At 36.7% G+C, this 21,016-nt stretch overlaps 1 protein-coding gene and 1 pseudogene across 5 annotated transcripts in view; one reads left to right on the top strand and one right to left on the bottom strand.

Annotated features, from left to right (window-relative positions):
- The window catches only part of GRM8 (glutamate metabotropic receptor 8), a 680,449-nt gene that overhangs the window by 247,414 nt on the left and 412,019 nt on the right, over nucleotides 1-21,016 (bottom strand). For all 5 annotated transcript variants that reach the window (XM_074315645.1, XM_019749052.2, XM_019749054.2 and 2 more), the window contains one exon: nucleotides 1,368-1,568. In XM_074315645.1, coding sequence (XP_074171746.1) covers nucleotides 1,368-1,568 — 201 coding nt within the window. The remainder of the gene's footprint in view (nucleotides 1-1,367; nucleotides 1,569-21,016) is intronic.
- LOC109456640 (annexin A1) lies at nucleotides 16,816-17,915 on the top strand (annotated as a pseudogene).

The following is a 21,016-nucleotide window of genomic DNA, read 5'->3' as shown; positions in this document are numbered from 1 at the left end:
TTACGGTGTGGTATAATAATTGAAGTCATCAAGGAAAGGTTAGGTTTTTATTTATGGTTAAGATAAAAGAGAAATTGGTAATTCACCTTTAAAATACTTTAATCCAGTGTTTCTTTAAAAGATTTCCTTATTTTATGAGGATAAGCTTTAGTTATTGAGAAAATATGTTCCTTAGCATTCTTCCTCCCACCTTCTACCAATTTGGATAAATGAAATGTTCCCCAATCTCATGTTAGGTTAAATAACCTTGCATTGTAACACTCCTCTTTGCTCAATTTGATAATTGCAAGAAAATTATTTTCAAATTCCCCTTCGTAGTTTTATTCTTAACAAACAGATTAATGTTATGCAATGCTTCACACAAAATCTGCTGAAAAAGAGAATACTCTGTGTTGAATGTAAACTAAATTTTTGTCTCCTGTTGCGTGAACAAAGCAAAAGAAGAAGTTTCCACTTGAATTCTAAATTGAAGATGACCTTGTGCTTTTTTTGAGAGAGGCTGGCAGCTGAGGTCACTGGAGTGTATTATGATGGACAGTGCAGTACTGTGCATTGCTCAGAGGCACGTCCACTGTGTGGATGAAAGCCAAATAGAAAGAATCAGACAGCTCAGAGCATTCTATCATTTCATATGAAAATAATGGTCAAAGTCACGGGCAGCAACCATTACAACTTTCATAAAAGAACAGCATTCAATAATTTCATCACTTCAGACAGACAATTTGGCTATTCTCAGCCAAATACTATGAATCCAGCATATTCTGTATCACTTTCTTGTGACACTCACAGAAGCAGCATTTCTGCTTCGGCAAGAGGCAAACGCCATGTACTTTTCATTGTATGTAGTTCTATCTTACACAATGCAGCTCATTGCTTTAAATTGACCAAATCATTGAATGAAATACAAGTAAAAAAGAACATGCAGAAGTTTAACACATCACTCTTAGAATATAAATATATAGCAATTCCAAATCACTTTCCTCAAGTCAACATACTGTTTAAAAAACTTAAAATCCATTTCAAACCAAAATGTCTACAATTCCTTCTCTAATAACGGCATGAACAACACATTTTCAAAGAAACCTAATCTGTTGCCAATGGTTCCAAAGTTATTTCTGAAATAGTGATATTTAAGTAGAATGTTTTGATTGGTAGAGGCTTATTTTTAACCTCTGCTTCTTTGAGCAGATTAAGAGTAGCACAAGAAAAATATGTTTGGGATTTAAAAGCAGGTGGAAAGAACTCACACTTCTGATTAAAAGGGGAACTGTTTCAAATCCTGTTGAGTGTCTTCTATATATAGGGGGAAAGAACATACTGTCTTCTAAAATATTTAGAGACCAAAAAAAAAAAAAAATGTAACTTACCGTTAAAATTTACAGCCCGGATATAAGCAAGTAGCTCTTTCCCATCGATGGCACTCATTCGTGGGCAGAGGCCAATGTACCCAGGGCAGAGGTCTTTGTGCATATTATGCAAGGCATATGCCATGGCATACACTGCATCGATTACAAATTGGACCTTTCCTTCCTGTTCGTAAGATGAATCCCGTGCTATTCGCTCCAGCCCTGCAAACGAAAAAGGAAAACCATCAACTGGCACTGTTAGATTTCACGAAAAGATGGCATTAGGGCTAAGATTTCCACCGGTTGAGGAACACCTTATGAGACAAACAATTTGATTGTACTCCAGATTATTTTAGTCCTGTACTTACTGAGTCAAGTTTTCAACGGGGTATTGAATTTTTTAATTTGGAAAGAACTGAAACTATTTCATTAGCAACAAAAAGATATAAAGCAAATAAAAGACATGGAGTTGCATGATTTTTCTTTCTACCTTATTAAGTCCCATTATATTGTACAATCTGGTAATTACATAACATTTTGGTAGTGACTTGATCTCTTAAGTGAAAAGGGTAGACTTATTCTTTTCATCTACCTCAGCTCCAGGAGTATCATTTAATTAGTGGCCGGAAGTCAGTACCCCATCCCCAGGTTTGTTCTTGTTTTTAATGTGCTCTATTTGGGAGCCTTTTTTGTAAATATTAAACAATAATATTTCCTTAAGTGAACCTCGTTATCTTTAGTAAAATCATTCAATTTATTTTCTTCCTGAACTCACTTTTCTATTTTATTTTTCTTATTTTTCCAGCTTTATGAAGCTATAATTGACATATAACATTGGGTAAGTTTAAAGTGTACAACATCATGATTCAATATACATATATTGTAAAATGATTAACACAATAAGGTTAATTAGCACATCCATCACCTCACATAGCTGTCATTTTCTTCTTAGGATAAGAACTTTTAAGATCGAATCTCAGTAAATTTCAAGTACAAAGTATTGTATTGTTAACTGTAGTCACCATGCTGCGCTTTAGATCCCCATCAGTTGTCTATTTTAATTTTCTATTAAAAAGATGTAGAGCTCTCAAAATGAATGTCATGCACAATAATTGTTCTTATGTTTAGGCACATGTAGATCTGAGAATTGGCATGGGAGATTACTTTCAGCTTAGCGTTTTTCACTTAATATGTAATGGAAGCATAGAATCAAAAATAGAAGGTAAATTTGATGTTAAAATTAGATGATGTGTAATTAGCAATAATCCAACATTCTCATTGTGAAGATGAGGAAACTGAGTCACTTGGAAGTGAAATTCACTTAGGATGCATAGAGGAGATACAGGAACCCTCCCCAGGTCTTGGACTCAAAGTGCAACATTCTCTAAATCCCCAGGGGGAAAAAATTAGTGGTAGATGACAAGAGTGTTGGGCACACATGAAGAAATTACAGAAATGATATAGAGGGCTTACTAGGGGGACAAAAGGGGCCTCCTGTCATTTCCACATACCCCAAACCTTATGTATCCATTAACACTCAGATAGACCAAAAGCAAAAGCACTTTAAACCTTCCCCTGGATGTCAGTTAGCAACCTTTAATAGATAGTCTTCAAATTCAACAGATATTTCTTTTCTTCCCACTACTGCATATCGCCTCTAAATTTCAAGGGTTGAATTAAAATGATTGTTTTTTATTTGGGTTTTTACACTCTGATACCACCAGTGACGTTCTTCTAGATAAATGTAGTGGTCAATTCATTCATTTTTATTCATCCAATCATTGAATACGTTTTTCCTCTGGTCTCAATTACTTTTTACATTCTGACCCGTTAGATGCTATTGACTGGTGCTCTGTTCCCTGTAGCCCACCGTGATGCTGAATTCTGCTCCCTTTCCAAATGCCTTTTTGAATGTTTTTGACGGCTCAATTTTTCGTTCTCCAAGATTAAGTCCTGTTTTTTCCTCCAACCTCAGAATTCATTCATTCTCAACACCTTCAACTATTATGATTTCTATGGTCTAGAAATATAAATCGGAATCCAAAATGTTGGTTATAGAGTCCCAATCATTAGATCAACTTAATCAACTTAATTCATTTTGGAATCTAGTTTTCTGAACAATTAGTTTTCTAGGACTTTCCTGTCACCTAACTCCCAGTTCACATTTCTAATTGCCAACCATATCTCTACACAGTCTACCTGAGGTCAAACTCAGTAGATCTAAAATCAGGCTATAGTTATTGAGAATTATGTCACTGTTTCCCTGAAAATCTCCTTTCGAGGGTTTTGCAGGGTTGGGAGCACAAACAGAGAGGGCAGATCTACCAAAGAATACCTCCAAGGTGCCAAAAATATATACTGTCTCCTTCATCCTGCCCTAGATGTGTGCTCTAAGCTAAGGTCCATGCAGATATCAGGACACTGTCCTTTCCCTATGTCTGGATGGCACTTTGTCTCCTGGTTCTTAGGACAGTTCTGCTTATGTTCAGATGGCATCAAGTGACCTGTGAAAACAGTCCTTTCAGCTTCTGCCTAAAATTTATCTCCCTCAGTTTTAACCACAAAATAGACAGTTCATGAATAAATGCTGAACAATAATAGTCACAAAAGCCAAAAGGATTCCGTAAGTTCTTTAAAGACTTTATCTGGTGACCAGTTAATCTGATTAGTCCAGGACTGAAGAGTTTCTCAGGATATAGGACCAAAACCTAGACAGACCTGAGCACACCAGCATGGTTGTTTACATAAAAAAGAGGCAAAGGACAAGGAAATTTGGTGAGATAAGAGTGACATAACTACTTTCAGGGTAGGTCCTTAGGTCTATATGGAGATCCTTGCATTTCATTTATTTTGCATACTGAAATTGATAACTGAAAATGAAGACTATGCATCCCGGAGCAGTCGTTCCCATTCTTGGTTATCTTCTCAAGTACAGATTCCTCAGTGCCATTTCAGACTTAATGAATTTCTTAACTGGGAGACAAATCTGTAATTTCAAGACACAGAAATCTGTCTTAGTCAGTTTGGGCTGCTATAACAAAATACCATAGACTGGGTGGTTTGTAAACAACAGGAATTTATTTCTCACTGTTCTTGAGGTTAGAAATCCAGATTTACGATGGCAGCATGGTCAGGTTCTGGTGAAGGCTCCCTTCCCACTGGCAGGTGGCCATTTTGTTGTTCTATCGTCATAGGGCTGAGAGCAGAGAGGGAACGAGCTCTCCTGTGACTCTTATAAGGGCACTGATCCCATTTGTGAGAGTTCCATCGTCATGACATCATCTAATCCTAAGCACCTCCCACCGGCCCCACCTCCTGATACCATCACATTAGGGGGAAGGGTTTTCAGCTTATGAATACGGAGGGAAAATAAACATTCATTTTATAGCACTACCATTCCAGGTTATGTTGCAAATCTCTGTGATGCAGACACACGCACACACGCACACACACACACACACACACACACACACACACACTCAACATCGCTTCTGTGAACATTATTGTTTGTTTATCTAATTTTGTTTTATTTTGTGGACTTTAAAGGAAAAGAGAGGAATTCTGTATCTCCATTACTATAATGTAGAGTGTTGTCAGCAGACATAGAATTGGCAGAAAATTCCCAAGCTAAATTAATTGAAAGAAAGTAATGACCATGAAAACATTAAGGAATTTTGAAATTTTCCATAATATGTGGACTATATGTAAGAGCTAGGTGTTGTTAATATTTCATGCTTTTAAGTTCACTCTATCCCAAAATTCTAGATTTAATATAGCATTATTTTATTTTAATGCTACTGCAACTTCCCTCTCAAACTATATATTTCTCAGCATTCAACAATTGGAATAAATTTATATGAGGTCTGACAATTAAGTTCGCGAACTCATCCTAGAAAAAGTGCTACATACCTCACTGCTGAATATCACTATGGTCACCTTCGAAGTACTCTCTTTGGGAAGCTACACACCAATGCCAGTGCCTAGTCCACCCTTCAAAGCAATTTTAGAACTCTTTTTCTGGAATGGCCATCAGAGCTGTTATCATATTACCTTGATGTCCTGAATGTCATCAAAATGTCTTCTTTCAATATTTCCTTTATCTTCGGGTAAAGAAAGATGTCATTGGGGCCAGATCAGGTGAGTAGGGAGGGTGTTCCAATACAATTATTTGTTTACTGGCTAAAAACTCCCTCACAGACAGTGCCGTGTGAGCTGGTGCATTGTCGTGATGCAAGAGCCATGAATTGTTGGTGAAAAGTTCAGGTCGTCTAACTTTTTCACACAGCCTTTTCAGCACTTCCAAGTAGCAAACTTGGTTAACTGCTTGTCCACTTGGTACAAATTTATAATGAATAATCCCTTGATATCAAAAAAGGTTAGCAACATCGTTGCAACAAGTTTGTGAACTTAATTGTCTGACCTCATATACAACACTTTCCTAATAAATTTTAATAAAGATGCCCCAACTTAAAAAACATACTCTTCCTTGGATTGTCCTTAAGAAAATCAACTTCATATATAATGGATTTATTTTAATTCTCAAATACCGCACCATCTTAGTAAAGGGAAATATTTAAATTTTCACTAGTCAAACTATTTGTTTTCTTGACTATAAACTTCAGCTAGTTTGAGTGAAGATTAAATATATCCAACTTTGCACATCATTTTTTTTTTAAAGTAAAGGTCAGAAGGCTTTCTAGTGACTATTGGGACCCATGAGACCAATGACCTAAGTCTTTTTTCTATAATGTAAGTACATCGTGACAAACTAAAAGACTGAACACTGTCACCATTTCTAAATTTAAAAAGTAATTATTCGATTTCTTTTCAGGCTGTTTAGACAATGTATTTTTCCATTCCTTAACACTCCAACCTCATGATGATACTTAAAATTTTTCAGAAATCAATTCGCTCCTCATTTCTTATATCTGTGTCTCTCTTTCATTGAAAAGAGGAATTTAGGAAGCTGACAGTGACTAATCAACTTAATTGGCTGTAAAATTTCATTATGCTATAGTTTCTAAAGTTAGCCTTAATGCATTGCTATAAAGTGCTAAATATTGTCAAAGGCCGTATGTCAGCCATCCATTTAAAACACGAATTGTGATGTTTTTAGTGTATAGCTTAAAATTAATGACATGTTGCAAAATGTTTGTGTGGTGGTAGATGAAGTCAACCTCATAAATTTTACTGCAAGATTATTTTATGTTTTCATTAATGAAATCTAAAATTCTGACATTATCTGATATTCCTGGAACATAAAGTAAATTCTTATTGGTCCAGGTAATACCACGTGTACCTTAGTTAGCATCTTTCACACATCATGGTATATCTTCTTGGTTTTTTTCCCAACTTATTAAAAGGCAAATCTGCTCAAGTTTGTGAAGTTGCTGTATATGTAACAATGTGAGTTCCTAAGATGAGCCCGACATAAATTTTAAATTCTTTGACTGACACACAGTGTGAGCTTCACTTTCTAAGAATGTCTCATTTCTTAGGATATAGTTTAGTTTTGTAAATTGAGATGTTAGGGGCTATTTTCCTTTTCTTGAAATTATGTATAAAATGCTTCTAATATTAATGAAGTGAAGATCTAATAAACACCTGATCAAATTCAGTGGGAGGGAAATAAGGAAGTTACATCAGTCCTTTTATTTCCCAGAAAGGAAACATCCAATTTTTTTTACTACAGCCTTAGCATGTAGTAGAAAAAATCCCTCACTCTAAATCTGTTGATTAAAAAGTTATTTCTTTGTTTAGTTTCTCCTTGACTTTTTCTTAAGTACATAGCAACTGTTTTAAATAAATCATTTTCTTGCAGTTCCTGTGGACAGGATGGTAAGAGGAAAGAGGAGAATTTGTGAGCTGCCATGAATAAATACATTATGCAACTAGGATCAAATTTGAAAGTTATTCTGAATTCCACAAGAATTCCATATGCCTCACTACTGACACACCAAAGACGAGGCTGTCATGCTATACATCGTGCTTTCCCAAAACCTCACATGTCAGAAGTGACAGGCATAGTGAGTGACTTTTAAATGGGTGACAACCTTGCCAAAAACTGCAGCACACACTAAAAAGTAATCACTATCAAGTTAGCAAACATAAGTCATCTTTCACTGAATTTAAACTGATTAGGTTTCAAGGATAAAATAGGGGAGGATGGGAAAGAAACATAAGCGTGTTCAATCATACAGGAATATCTCCTAAGCACTAGGATAGGCAAATGAAATGTGTCCACCTCCCAAACTGCAGAGGGATGAACACATGGGCCCTGTGCTAAGGCAGAAAAACAAACCGACAGATGGAGGCAGCTGCCCACAGGAGAAGGAGGACTGACCTGGGAGACAGACCTGGGTTCAGGTCCCAGCTGCCCAACTCAGCGGCTTTGGAAAGTATGCTGAACCTCACTAAGCCTGGGCCTTCAACTGGACAAGCTGCTCACAGAGACCTCTGTGATGGCGTCCCCATCTCTCCGGTCTGATCTGCTGGTCCCACCCCACCTCTCTCTTATCCACTTCCAGGTCCTTGAATATAAAATGAGGCCTCCGAACCACAGAACTTCGCTTAGATATCTGCTCTGTAACTTCCTTCACTCCTTCCTGAACATCTCCTTGTCAGCCTCCAAGCTTCAGGTGAGATGTCAAGTTAGACTGGAGTAATGATACTGATTTTTTTTTTTTTTCAATTTAGCAACCCAGATCAGATCAAAGAGCAACTTAAATGCTGGGTTTAAAAACTGAATATTGTTCCGTTGGAAACAGAGAGATAAGAATGAATGGTATTTAAAATTATTTCTGGGAATGATGTGAAAAGTGAATCAAAGCAAACATAGCTAGAAGGTAGACACAAGTTGGGAGGCAGGGTATGTAAAGGGCAGAAAGAGGTTGAAACAGTGGAAAAGAAAGAGAACAAGAGAAAATATATTTCGGATGTCAAATAGAGAGTATTTGGGCACCTGACTAAATCTGAGAGTAAGGGTTTAAGACTAGATAGGATATTAGCACCATTAACAGAATTTGGAAAATCAGGTGACTAAGAAGGTTCAGTTTATGACAGCTCCCCTACTGCATCAAGACCTCAGCTAAAAATGACTTATTTTTAATATTCTGAAGTATTTATTGCATCTTCTACCGTAGTACACTTTACATAAATTTGTTGAATTATTTAAAGAATAAAAGGTCTAAATGTTTAGAGTAATCATGTAACAGTGATATGGCTGATCATTTATTTATAACATTGCAATAATTTAAGCCACTTTGAGCAGTGCTGCCCTAACACCAACGAATTCCCAGAGAAGTCAGTTCTAATGCCATGACAAGTGACTTTGTGTCCTTGGTCAAGTCATGAGCTTTCAGGCATCTGTTTACCTCTCAGGAGAAATGAGGGGATTGAACAAGATGATCAATGAAGGTCCCTTCTGCTATGAAATTCTGGATTCTAGGACATGTTTTCTTCATTCTTTTTCTCTTTACAATCCCTAAGATCACTTGAAAATTACATAAGGGTATAAGTGAACAAATACCCATAAGCTCAATTCTCCAAAAGAGTTTAGAATAGCCATTAACTGAGCTACCATTGACCTGGAAATTTTGCACTTAAAAAAAAAAAAAAAAAAAAAGAAGCTAAATATCAGCCTGGATTTGTCTTCTCGCACTCGTAGTCTGGTTAACTGTGTCACCACCTTCCAATTATTCTTAGACTTGAGCTATATATCGAATCTGATTCCTCACCAAAGTGAAAAGTTTTCAGTTCTCTTTTTATTTTAATACAATGATGGTTAGAGGGAAAAAAAAATATGGAAAATTAGATCAGAATAATGAAAGGGAAGAGGGAGGACACAGATAATTAATATGCATAGGGCACTTCACAAATAGCATCTCTTTAGTCCTAAATTATTGTTACTCCTTTTTTACAGATAAAACAACTACAGTAAGACTCAAAAAGTTGGGTGATTTACCTAAGGTCACACAGCTACGGCAGTAGATGGTAACGTCAGGTCTGACTCAAAATCTCTGCCACTGTTACTACACTTCATTCTCCTCTGTGAAACTTTCTTTAAATTCTCCCAACTCAGGTTTAATTTTCACTTCTTCAAACTCCTGTAACTTTCAGCCACTAGTCACATGATTAACTTTTCTCCTAAATTAAATAATAGATAGAGATTCTGTGTGTGTGTGTGTGTGTGTGTGTGTGTGTGTGTGTGTGTGAATGTTCAGAGTACTGGAGCAGGAATTAAAGAATATTATAAAGTAATACATATTTTTACAGAAATACTGACTAATAAATATTAACAAATACTAAAAAGTGACAATATTTATACCAAAATGTAGGAAAAGGGAAAAATACATTTCTATAACATTTTAAGCATTTTTCTCAACTACAAAATAATCACCTTTCTTGTGAATTTCTGCCGTATGCCTGAGATAAAATTGGCATAAAATGACTGAACTTCATAAGCAAGATGATTGAATATTGTGGTGAAAGCCAAAGCTTATAAGGCTTATAAATTTATGTTTATAAAAATTCATAGAGTGTTTTCGCTTTGGAAGGTGAGTGTATGTATACATGTATGTGTTCATAAGTCTATAAGATTTCTCTGGGAAAATAACATCAAGTCGAAAAGAGAATTGCACACCTAAGTTCTGCTTTGTGGATTCTACAAGTAGGCTTTGTCAACAACATGTATAAACAGATGTACTGAACTAATGGACTGATTTGAGCCTCAGCCTTATCTGTTTACAAAGAGCAGAGCAAATGAGAAGATAGGGTCCTTTGCTCTGTATCTTCTGTAATTTGAATGCAGTCCCAAGAACTGGGCTCTTAGCTGCCTGAGGACATTTCAGGAGATACTTGTAAATCAACCACAGAAGAGCCCTACATGAGCCCACAATAACTTCTCTCCTTTGTGTCTGGCAGGAAACGGAAAATGCTTCAAGCAGGTGCCAGGTGTCCCCTTCAGGTGTCAAATTTTCCATGCAATGCCCTAGGGTTTTTATAACATTGAAAACCTCAGGTAAGAGGCAAATAAGATTACAAGTGTACCTTTAGGCAAAACAACCAGTTTAAAAGGAAGACATTCCAAAGAGGAAGTTATTTCATACATATATCCCTAAGTACCCAAAGAAAAGGTGCTTGTTAAATTCAAACAGTTGCATTTTTTCCATACCCATCTTAGATCATGTACCTTAGAGACAAATTTAGACTCAAAAAAGTGTATAAAACTGTTGATAAATAGTAAACTCAGTAGTTAATAGCAGTTTCTCTCTTTAAAGCATATTAAAGCTCCCCCATAAAAGAATTCAAAATTTCCTTTCATAATTCCCACTTCAGCAGGTAAAACTTCTAATGCCCCTTTCTCCCCCAAATATTTTATAGTTATTGCAATCCCTGTGACGTGGCTTAGGATTTGCCTTTACATATATATATTTGAAGGCAAATCCTAAGCCACGTATATATTTAAAAGCAAATCCTGAGCCACGTATATATTTAAAGGCAAATCCTAAGCCACGTCACAGGGATTGCAATATATATACAGGGATTGATATATATATATATATATATATATATATATATATATATATATATATATATATATATTCTAATTACAAATATACATATATATTCTAATTACAAAAGTAACACACATTCTTAGAAATGTGGGGGAAAAGCATAAAGAAGAAAGTAAAGAATATCTATTCACCCATCATGTTAACAGCCATTTGCATATCCATCTATTGCCTTATATCATTTCTCTCTTTATTTTTTAAAATTAAGGTGACTCTGTGTATACTTTTTAAAAATATGCTATAGTCACTTCTCCTATGGTGAAAACTCCCCTACATTGTAGGAACATATGGTTTTTATGCTTGCACTGTAGTTCATTTAATGGATTCAGGTTTTTGCATTTAATTATTCTCTGATACTCAGTGTGATATTTGGTGTAAGGTAGGAATCTAACATTATGTTTTCCAAATTGTAAACCAAATCTCCCCGACTATTACCCCAGATCGCTCTGATATCAGACAGATCAAGATTTGAGTCCCTGCCTCTGCATATCTTATTCTTTACTCATAAGATGGGGATTTACACCAATGTCACAGGGTTGTTGTGGGTATTAAGTGTAGAGTATCTGGCACATTATATAATGAATAAATGGACACCATTATTTGTCACGTGGGACTATAAAATACTTAACCTTCTATGATATGCAATGCTTTTCCAAGTACATAAACAAAAGAAACAAAAATATAAACCATATATATGTGTGTATATATATATGTATATGTGTACACATATACATATATATATATACACACACACACACACACACACATATATATATATATACACATATATTCATTCAGTAAACATGATAAAGGCAATTTAATTTTAATGATTTTGAACAACCACCCTACAGCCAATCTTCCTGGGTTCAAATCTCAACACCACTATTTACTAGATATGGAACTTTGATTAAGTCCCTTAACCTCCCATGCCTCAGTTTCCTTATCTGTAAAATGGGGATAATAATAGTATCTGCCCATAGGGTTGTTGTCAATAATTAAGTAAGTTAAGATATATATATATATATAAGGCAGTTTGAAGAGTCTGTTGAAAATAGTAAGTACTGTATAAGGGGATGTTGTTATTCTTATTATCATCATCCATCAAGCTTGTATGATACATTAAACACTGTGCTGAATATAACGGTAAACTGATACCTCGTCCCTGACACTGGCGCTAAGATCTAAAGGGTAAACAGGAGGGATTAGGTGAGAAAGGGAAGTGGGGAGATCACAAAACGCAGCGTGACAGTAGTGGCCAAGGCCCAGTGATAGAAGGGGCAGAAAAGCATAAGCAGCGAAAACAAGGCTTGCAAAGCTAGAGCCAGGCGGGTGCGTGGCACCAGTGAGGCCTGAGAGGTGGGTGGGGCCCGATTATGGGATCCCGCAGGCTACCTGGAGTCAATTTGTCTTCCTCCCAAGAGCAGTGGGAAGCCATTGAAAGGTGAAACAACATGGATGGATCTTGAGAGAGTAATGCTGAGCGAAATAAGTCAGACAGAAAAAGCAGAGAACCATGTGATTTCACGGATATGTGGTATATAAAACCAAAAACAACAAAAGAACAAGACAAACAAATGAGAAACAGAAACTCATAGACACAGATAATAGTTTAGTGGTTGCCAGAGGGTAAGGGGGGGGTGGGGGGTGGGGGGGGGAGATGAAGGTAAGGGGGATCAAATATATGGTGATGGAAGGAGAACTGACTCTGGGTGGTGAACACACAATGGGATTTATAGATGATGTAATACAGAATTGTACAACTGAAATCTATGTAACTTTACTAACAGTTGTCATCCCAATAAATTTAATAAAATAAAATTAAAAAAAAAAAAAAAAAGAAAGGTGAAATAATCAGCTTTCCAGTTCAAAAAGAGCACTTCAGAGGAACAGACAGGAAGGAGGAGTAGGCTGGGTGGGAGGTTATTTCATTATCCGAACAAGGGTCTGTGGTGGCATGGGCCAAGGTGATGCTGAAGATGGAGAAATGTAAATGCACTTGAGATACGTTAGGCGATTAAAGTGACAGCATTTAGGTAGAACTGAAGCCAAGGGTTGCCAAGAGTGATGTCTGGGCTGTGGGTGTATATATCTGGGCAGACCCTGCTGCTCAGTGTCTAGGCCAGAAATACACCGGAGTCCCACTGGCTAACTGCGTATTTGCCGAATGGGCCATTAACATCATGCTTTGGATCCTCTTAAGGGAAACACCACTAGCCTGCACCTCCTGGAAACTGTCTGCTCACTTGGCACTATGGGAATGAATCCTGCCTCATTCGTGGCATTTGTATGTTCAGGTCAAGTTTCCATCACTAGGTCTATATTTTTATGTTCCTTACAAACTCCCTAGGATGTAAATGACAACCCAGACACTGGGGAAAGAAATGGCACCTGAATTGTTTCCAAGACTGTGTTATCTCTGAACAACTGAGTACAGTCGTTCTATCGGCAACTTATCAGTGGTATTCTCTCAGGCATTCTCTTTTGAACAAAACTCTGAACAGTAAATACGACAGTCGGCATAAAAAATACACAAAGGAAATAAAACCTTTTCTCTTTCCACTCTCTCGTTCCACCTACCTACTCCCTTATGTTCTTGCACTTTTTGTTTTAAGATTTTTGTCAACAACGAATATTACTATATAATATTACTATATAATATTACTAATATTACTATAAAAACACATATTTATAGTAATAATAAATATAGACTCTAGAATTTGTCATTAATAAAATAAGAATGTTCGCTAAAAAAACCTCAAAAATCATCTTATCTGCTGTTTTGAAACTTCATAACATGACCTGTTAGTGGTGCTTAAAATCAATGTGGTGGGTAACAAATGCATATTTTTGAAAGAAAATAGAAATCAAGCGCAGCACATACAGTAACAGGAAGTATTGTTTCTTGAAACTTTTTCAGTTACAAGGCATGTGTACCCTGGGTTGCCATATACAATAAAATATTAAATTGGCGTGTACTCAAAAAGAGTTTGACACCCACTGACGTAATCCCATCTTCTTATTTTACAAATGATACAGGAACTCTGTGATTTTTCCAGGGCCAACAGCTCATGAGGACACAGAGCCAGGAACAAAACCCTAACCACCTAAATCCATGACTATTCTCTTTATATCATGTTGCTTTTTCAGCCGCATTTCCTCTCCCTTTGTATTTCAGATCCATTGAGGATGAGTAAAACTTGAGGGAATCACTAAATGAGTTTGCCCATGAGCAATGAAAAGCCTTGAAAGAATTCATTAAATGAATTATGGGATGAAATGAGTAACAAGCAGGTGTGAGTTACGGTGAGGTTCTCATGCCAAATTAAACTGAGTGTCAGTGGAAACAAATAACATTCAAAGAACTATGCTTTTTGGTTAAAAATGCCAAAAATAGGAAAGCAAAGGATTTTGTGATAAAAATTTACATTTAAAAGAGTCAACCAGAGTATGTTAACTGCATGTCGTTTAAATGAACATTTTAGGGCACCTGTGGTTAGTGCTGGACCATCCAGATGAAAAAGAAAAACAATTGTTGCCTCTGTGCAATGTGGTCAGGCCTCTGGGTGACTGACTGGGTCTTTCACTTTTCTTCCCAATTTTAGGGGTCATAGCACAGGCGGAGGTATAATGCCAGTGGATGATTAAAGCAGATCACAATCTGTCTGGGCAAGTTTCTGTGTCATCCTTCAAAGGGACAGGGACCAGACAAGATGACCTCTCTTGTTGCCTTCCAATTAATTCGATCAGCCTCTGCTTCTATCAGACATCGTCAGGGATGCAAGCCATCCACGCGTTCCAAGTCCTCACCAGGAACCAGTAAACAGACAAGCTGCGGACTGTTTAATGAATTAGCAGGATGTATCTTTCAGGCATCATTTTTTATTTACGGCTTGTTTCTAAATATTATTTTCTCTCCCAATAATCTGCCTGCTCGGGTTGGATCTACCTCCTTTGCATCCCAACAGGACCAAATACAGATCCAAAATACGTCTTAGGTTAGTATCGATGTTTGTTCAACCAACTGGAACCAAGCTTCTTTCTAAAGAACTGTGTGTCAATAAGATAATCCCAATTAGCCTGCATAAAGCCTCCATCCATTTTGCTTTAATATTCTATGAAATGCCAGTCTAGGAAACTATTATGGGATATAATAGAGTAAAGCTGGGACAACTTTTGTCACATAAACTAAAGCTATGCATTCTACTTTTATGTTTAAATAAATGTACATAAAAGGCAGAGTCGGTAAGGGTATCTTCGTTTTTGTTTGTCTCCACAACGTCTAGTAGGATACTTTCCATAATAGAGGAAATAGAACATCTGAGACTAACTGCATTAGACAGTGTTGAAACAACAGATCCAAGATGAGGTAACTGCTTATTTCAAACCCCTCATAAATCAGGAACCTGTGGCTGTATTTCATCACTTCCTAAATAATCAATAAAACATTTGTATTCACTAAGCAGAACGCATACACACTGTTACCTAAGATCAAAAATTGTAGCTTTTGATTAGGAACATATATTAGAATGGAAAGGGAGTAGATTTGTTTGACAAGTCTTTTTTTAATTTTTAAATCTAACTAATATAAACTGTCATGTCCTTCAACATTACATATAAACTAAATTATAGCTCATGATTTAATGTGAGTTCTATTGGCACCTAGAAAACTTTCCAAGACGAAAGTGGAATTGTGGCCCTGTAAAGACTAAATGAACCACCTCGACTGTGTTCTGGCAACAAGCCCCAGGTTCACCATGAGAGATGAGGCAAGACCCACTGGAATCTCTCATCTTTACCCCTGTACATTAATGCGAAATTAGAAAAAAAAAAAGAAAATATTTTCATCTTTAAACTTTCGATGCATGTAAATGCAAACGAGAACGGAAAATATTTTCATCTGTAAACTTTCATCACATGCCTTGAATATCAAATTTTGTGAGAAAAATTATAAACAGAAATTTGATATATTTAGAACCAATGTGAAAAATCATAGCCTGAGACTCATTTTAAATTTATTTTTAACAAATCTGCTTTTTGGATTCTGTCCTCAGTGGTTTATTTTTACTCCCCAGATTATGTTACTAGCATCAAGGATGTGGATAGAAAACAGGGAGACATAATAAAGGAAACATTTAGACGTAATCGCTCAAGTGTACAAATATTCATAAACAGCCTCTTTTTAAAAGCTGATTGAACATTTATTGGGCTCTATGATGAGGCAATTACCATGCTAGACAAATTGGAAATGTTCGTATATAATCCTCGCAATAACTCTATGAGGCAAGTTTTATTATTCCCATTTTTTAGATAAGAAAACTGAGTCTCAGGTTAAATACGCATAACCTGCCCATTATCAAAGATGTAGCAAGCTGGAAAGCCAGATTCCAAACTACGTCTGTCTATTCAAACTGTCTTGCTTTTTTCATTACAATTCAGGCTTGAACAATTAAAAATGTGCCCAGATACAGCACAATGGATCTAAGATTAAGATATAAACCTTTTACCAGGTCCTTGGATCAACCATCTCATTTAACCACACTATGTAAGCACCTGCTCAACATTTGGCCATTGACTTTCTTATGTATTCAGCTTCTGAATGAATTGGCAATTTTAAACATGTGAGTGTTCTATAGTCTTTCAATCAAATGCTTTTAGGGATGAGACAGACTTGGGTATGGGAGTCATCTAGTAAACCACCCTGTCTTTCAGACCCAAGCTTCTCACAAGAGCATTTATGCTTCTACTTTCTCATTGCCATTCACACCTTGATTCCTGCAGTTTGACTTCTAGCTCAAGCACACATAGGCTATCTGGGCAGAGACCATTAGTTGTACCTCAATACTACTTCCCTGACATTTCCATAGTATTAGAACTCATGTGTGAAAGGATGAGAGAAGAGTGTCTCTTTAGTTCTTTGGAAGAAGGTGGATGACAAGAAACTTCTTTAAAAATGGCAATGGTATCAGAATTCCTCAAGCAGGCCTGGTTTATTGAAAATGAAGTGGGGGAATACATTAACACTGTGAAAGGATCCAAAGGTGGTCCCGGGTCAGCAGTGAGCCCCTATCCTAGCTTCAATCCATCCTCAGAGGTTGCTGTCTTTGCTGTCTTGCATAAAGCAATAACAGTTAAAGGTGTGGGTGAAGCAACCATCATTGACATTCTCACCAGGAGAAACAACGCACAGCATCAACAGATCAAAGCAGGGTATCTCCAGGAAAAAGGAAAGCCCCTGGACAGAGTTCTGAAGAAAGCTCTTACAGGTCACCTTGAGGAAGTTGTTTTGGCTCTATTAAAAACTCCAGCCCAATTAGATGGTGATGAACTCTGTGCTGCCAATGAAGGGCCTTGGAACTGATGAAGACACTCTGAATGAAATTTTGGCATCTAGAACTAACAGAGAAACCAGAGAAATTAACAGAGTCTATAGAGAAAAACCGAAGAGAGACCTGGCTAAAGACATCACCTCAGACACATCTGGAAATTACCAGAAGGCTTTGCTTTCTCTTATTAAGGGAGACCGATCTGAGGATCTCGGCCTAAGTGAAGACTTCGCTGACTCACACGCCAGGGCATTATATGAAGCAGGAGAAAGCAGAAAAGGGACAGGTGTGGATGTGCTCAGTACCAGCTTACCACCAGAAGCTACCCCCATCTTCGCAGAGTGTTTTGGAAGGATGCCAAGTACAGTAAGCATGACATAAACAAAGTTCTGAACCTGGAGATCAAAGGTGACATCGAGAAATGCTTCACGACAATTGTGAAGTGTGCCACAAACAAGCCAATGTTCTTTGCTGAGAAGCTTCACCAGGCCATGAAGGGTGCTGGACACGTCATAAGACCTTGATCAGAACTATGGTTTCCCATTCTGAAATCGACATGAATGATATCAAAGCATGCTATCAGAAGTTGTCAGTCTCTCTCTCTGCCAAGCTATCCTGGATGAAACCAAAGGAGATTATGAGAAAATCCTGGTGCTCTCTGTGGAGGACAGTAAACATTCCTTTGTTGATCTCAAGCTTTTGATCAGAAGACTTTTTTAATCATATCTTTTCATTCCATATTATAGACTTAAATAGGAAAGTTTCTTCAGCAGGATTAGTCTAACTAACTGCCTTCTGAACACTGTAGCCTATAAATCATTTTTTGTATCACAACTCTGTATAATAGAAATAAATGTTTAAAAAATATATTTACCCCAACTGTAAAACCCCATAAACAGGTTGTTCTAGTAACATTACCTGAGAAAGATGTCTATGTGACAGAAAATAAAATGATTTTACTGGGAAAAAACAAAACAAAACAAAAAACTCATGATTTTTAGCACGGCACAGGCTTGACCAAAATAAAGACTTGATTTTCTAACCTCCTTTATGCCTAAATATAGCTTCCAATAGGATGTAAACAAATATATAGATATGGTGGCAACTTTAGGTAACCTTTCTTAAAACACATGGGCATGTGCCCTTTGTTTCTGCCATTTTTCATCCTTTCCTCCATCCTCCATCTCACCGAAGCTCTACCTGCCATCTGGACCCGGGAGGAATTACAGCCACATGCTAGAGATGACAAACTTGTAAACTAGAAGTACGGTAAAGCAGAGCCGCCGCTCCACCTCTAAACTGCCTCCTCGGGATTTTACCAGGAAGAAACACAGAGTTCTATCTGGTTGAAACCAGTGTTCTTTACCCTCTCTGTTACTTATAGCTGCACATGATCCTATATGATGCACAACCATGATCTCTTTGTGAGGACGGTAACCCACTCATCACATTGTAACTTTTAATTGTACCAGTCTTTATGAGGTAGCATGTAACAGCAGGAAAAAAATATAAAATTTGTAATAGAAATTCCTTTACTTTCTAGCTCTTTTATCGGTGGCAAATGTCTTAACCTCTCTTGCTCTCAGATTTTCATCAGTGAAGGAGGGGAAAATGACCTCCTACCTCAAACTGTTGTGATCTATAGTCAATCAAATGAAAACTACAATTTCTTTTGTCCTTTTTTTACAGGATCCAAGTCATTTTGAATTAGAGATTTGATGCCTTTAACTTTAAAATACCTTTCAGCCTCATTACCTCTTTTCTAGTTTTCCCTGCTCACCAAATTAAGGGACAGCAAATAAATCAATTGTCATTTATAAAATAAACAAGGAAAAAAGATACCCTTGGAAGGCACTCTCCTTTTTACTGTTTCTAAAATTATCTCTGTGCCCTATCTGATTGTAAAACAATGGTCCACAAGGGCAGGAGCCATGTGTATTTTCATTCATTGTTTTATTTCCATGCACATGGTAACATCTCAGTAAATGTTAAAGGCCCACCTCCCAATCCTTCTACGACAGCCATTCCTGCAAAGGAGCCTTTCCTCTGTCATGTAATGAAAAGTTGAGAGTGGATTTAGGCCCCACCCCTACAGGTGAGCTCTTGTGACAACTTCTTGTCCTCTATTTTCTAAGTATCATCTTATAGCCAATTATTTTCCTTGATAAGAACATATTCTTATTCCACACACTTACAGCCTAATAATAAATAAAATGATAAATAAATAAAATAGACTCAAGGGTGGCCGGATGGTTCAGTTGGTTAGAGCGCGAGCTCTCAACAATGGGGTTGCCGGTTCGGTTCCCACATGGGATGGTGGGCTGCACCCCCTGAAACTGGGGATTGGAAGTGGCAACTGGACTTGGAGCTGAGCTGCGCCCTCCACAACTAGAATGAAAGACCAATGACTTGGAGCTGATGGGCCTTGGAGAGACACACTGTTCCCCAATATTCTCCAATAAAAAATAAAAAAAAAGACTGATAATATACATTTTTTTTTAAAAACAAATATACTGACTTCCCATATGCTGAAAAATAAAATAAAAAATAAAATAAAATGACTCAAAAGCTCTTTAAACTTATAATTAGCATGTATGGACTTTGTTGGTCAATTGGATGCATTGGTCTAATTTAGAAGAACAGATTAATCTGCCATGTTTTAGAACTGTGTGACTGTTTTTCACTTTTTTTCCCCTCACAGTATTGGTTCTTTCTTCTTCCATAGTTAGATTATATCTAGCCAAGATATGAGGGAGACTAAGTTAGTCTCCTGTGCCTCTTGCCTCTGCAGTTCTAGATCATTTTTTCTCCTCTAAATAGCTGTCCTCCTTTCTCATCATACCTGCCTAACATCAGTGAGATAAACTCTTTCACAAAAAGATATTAATGACTGATAATGTTCAAGGTGTTACCATCCTGAGTGTGTTTTGTTAACACACCTTCACTTCTGGAATGTATGTCATCAGCATGTTACATGTAGGAAAGAATCACTGAATTTAGATGGCCATTCATTTCAATTATCCCAATAATAATCCTCTTCTCAGATTTCCCAGAGTCAACAAAAAAGGGTTGGGGGCAGGGAGTACCGTGTTTCCCCCAAAATAAGACCTAACCAGAAAATAAGCCCTAGCATGATTTTTCAGTATGACATCCCTTGAAAATAAGCCCTAATGCATCTTTTAGAGCAAACCTTAATATAAGACCCAGTCTTATTTTTGGGGAAACACAGTAATCACTCCAGCCAAATTCTACAGTATTTTTATTTGATACCAGGCACTTGAAATTAAATATGTAAAAATATTTAACTTTTTAAAGATTCCCTAGGTATTATATTATTAAAAACATTCTATCTTCCTTCAAAAGTGAAAATTCACTATTAAATAATAAATACAGAATAAAAATATTATCAAATCAATTGCTTTCTTTTCCTCCCAATCTAATTAAAAGAAATGACCCTTCAAGACATTTTATTCCTGTTATATTTACAAAATTATAAATAAAGGGAATTTTCTATTCTCTTTGATCAATTTTGCAAGTGGTATTTCATCTCATCTTCTTTATTAATTAATTTGCTATTTTTTACATTTTTGCTCTTTTCAAACTTCATCATAATTATCCCTAGCTTTTACTTGCTGCAGCATATACTTCTGTGCTCTACTAATTTGTGGATCCTTAGTTCTATTTTTGGATATTTGATCTCTTCTATTCTACATACTTGTAAATCATCTGACCCCAATTACATAATTTCTTCAACTAAGGTAAATCCTACTGAAAT

This window comes from Rhinolophus sinicus, linkage group LG11, assembly GCF_036562045.2.
Source record: "Rhinolophus sinicus isolate RSC01 linkage group LG11, ASM3656204v1, whole genome shotgun sequence".
Taxonomy (NCBI): Eukaryota; Metazoa; Chordata; class Mammalia; order Chiroptera; family Rhinolophidae; genus Rhinolophus; species Rhinolophus sinicus.
Note: the sequence above shows the minus strand (reverse complement) of the source record. Positions and strands in the feature narration are given on the sequence as shown.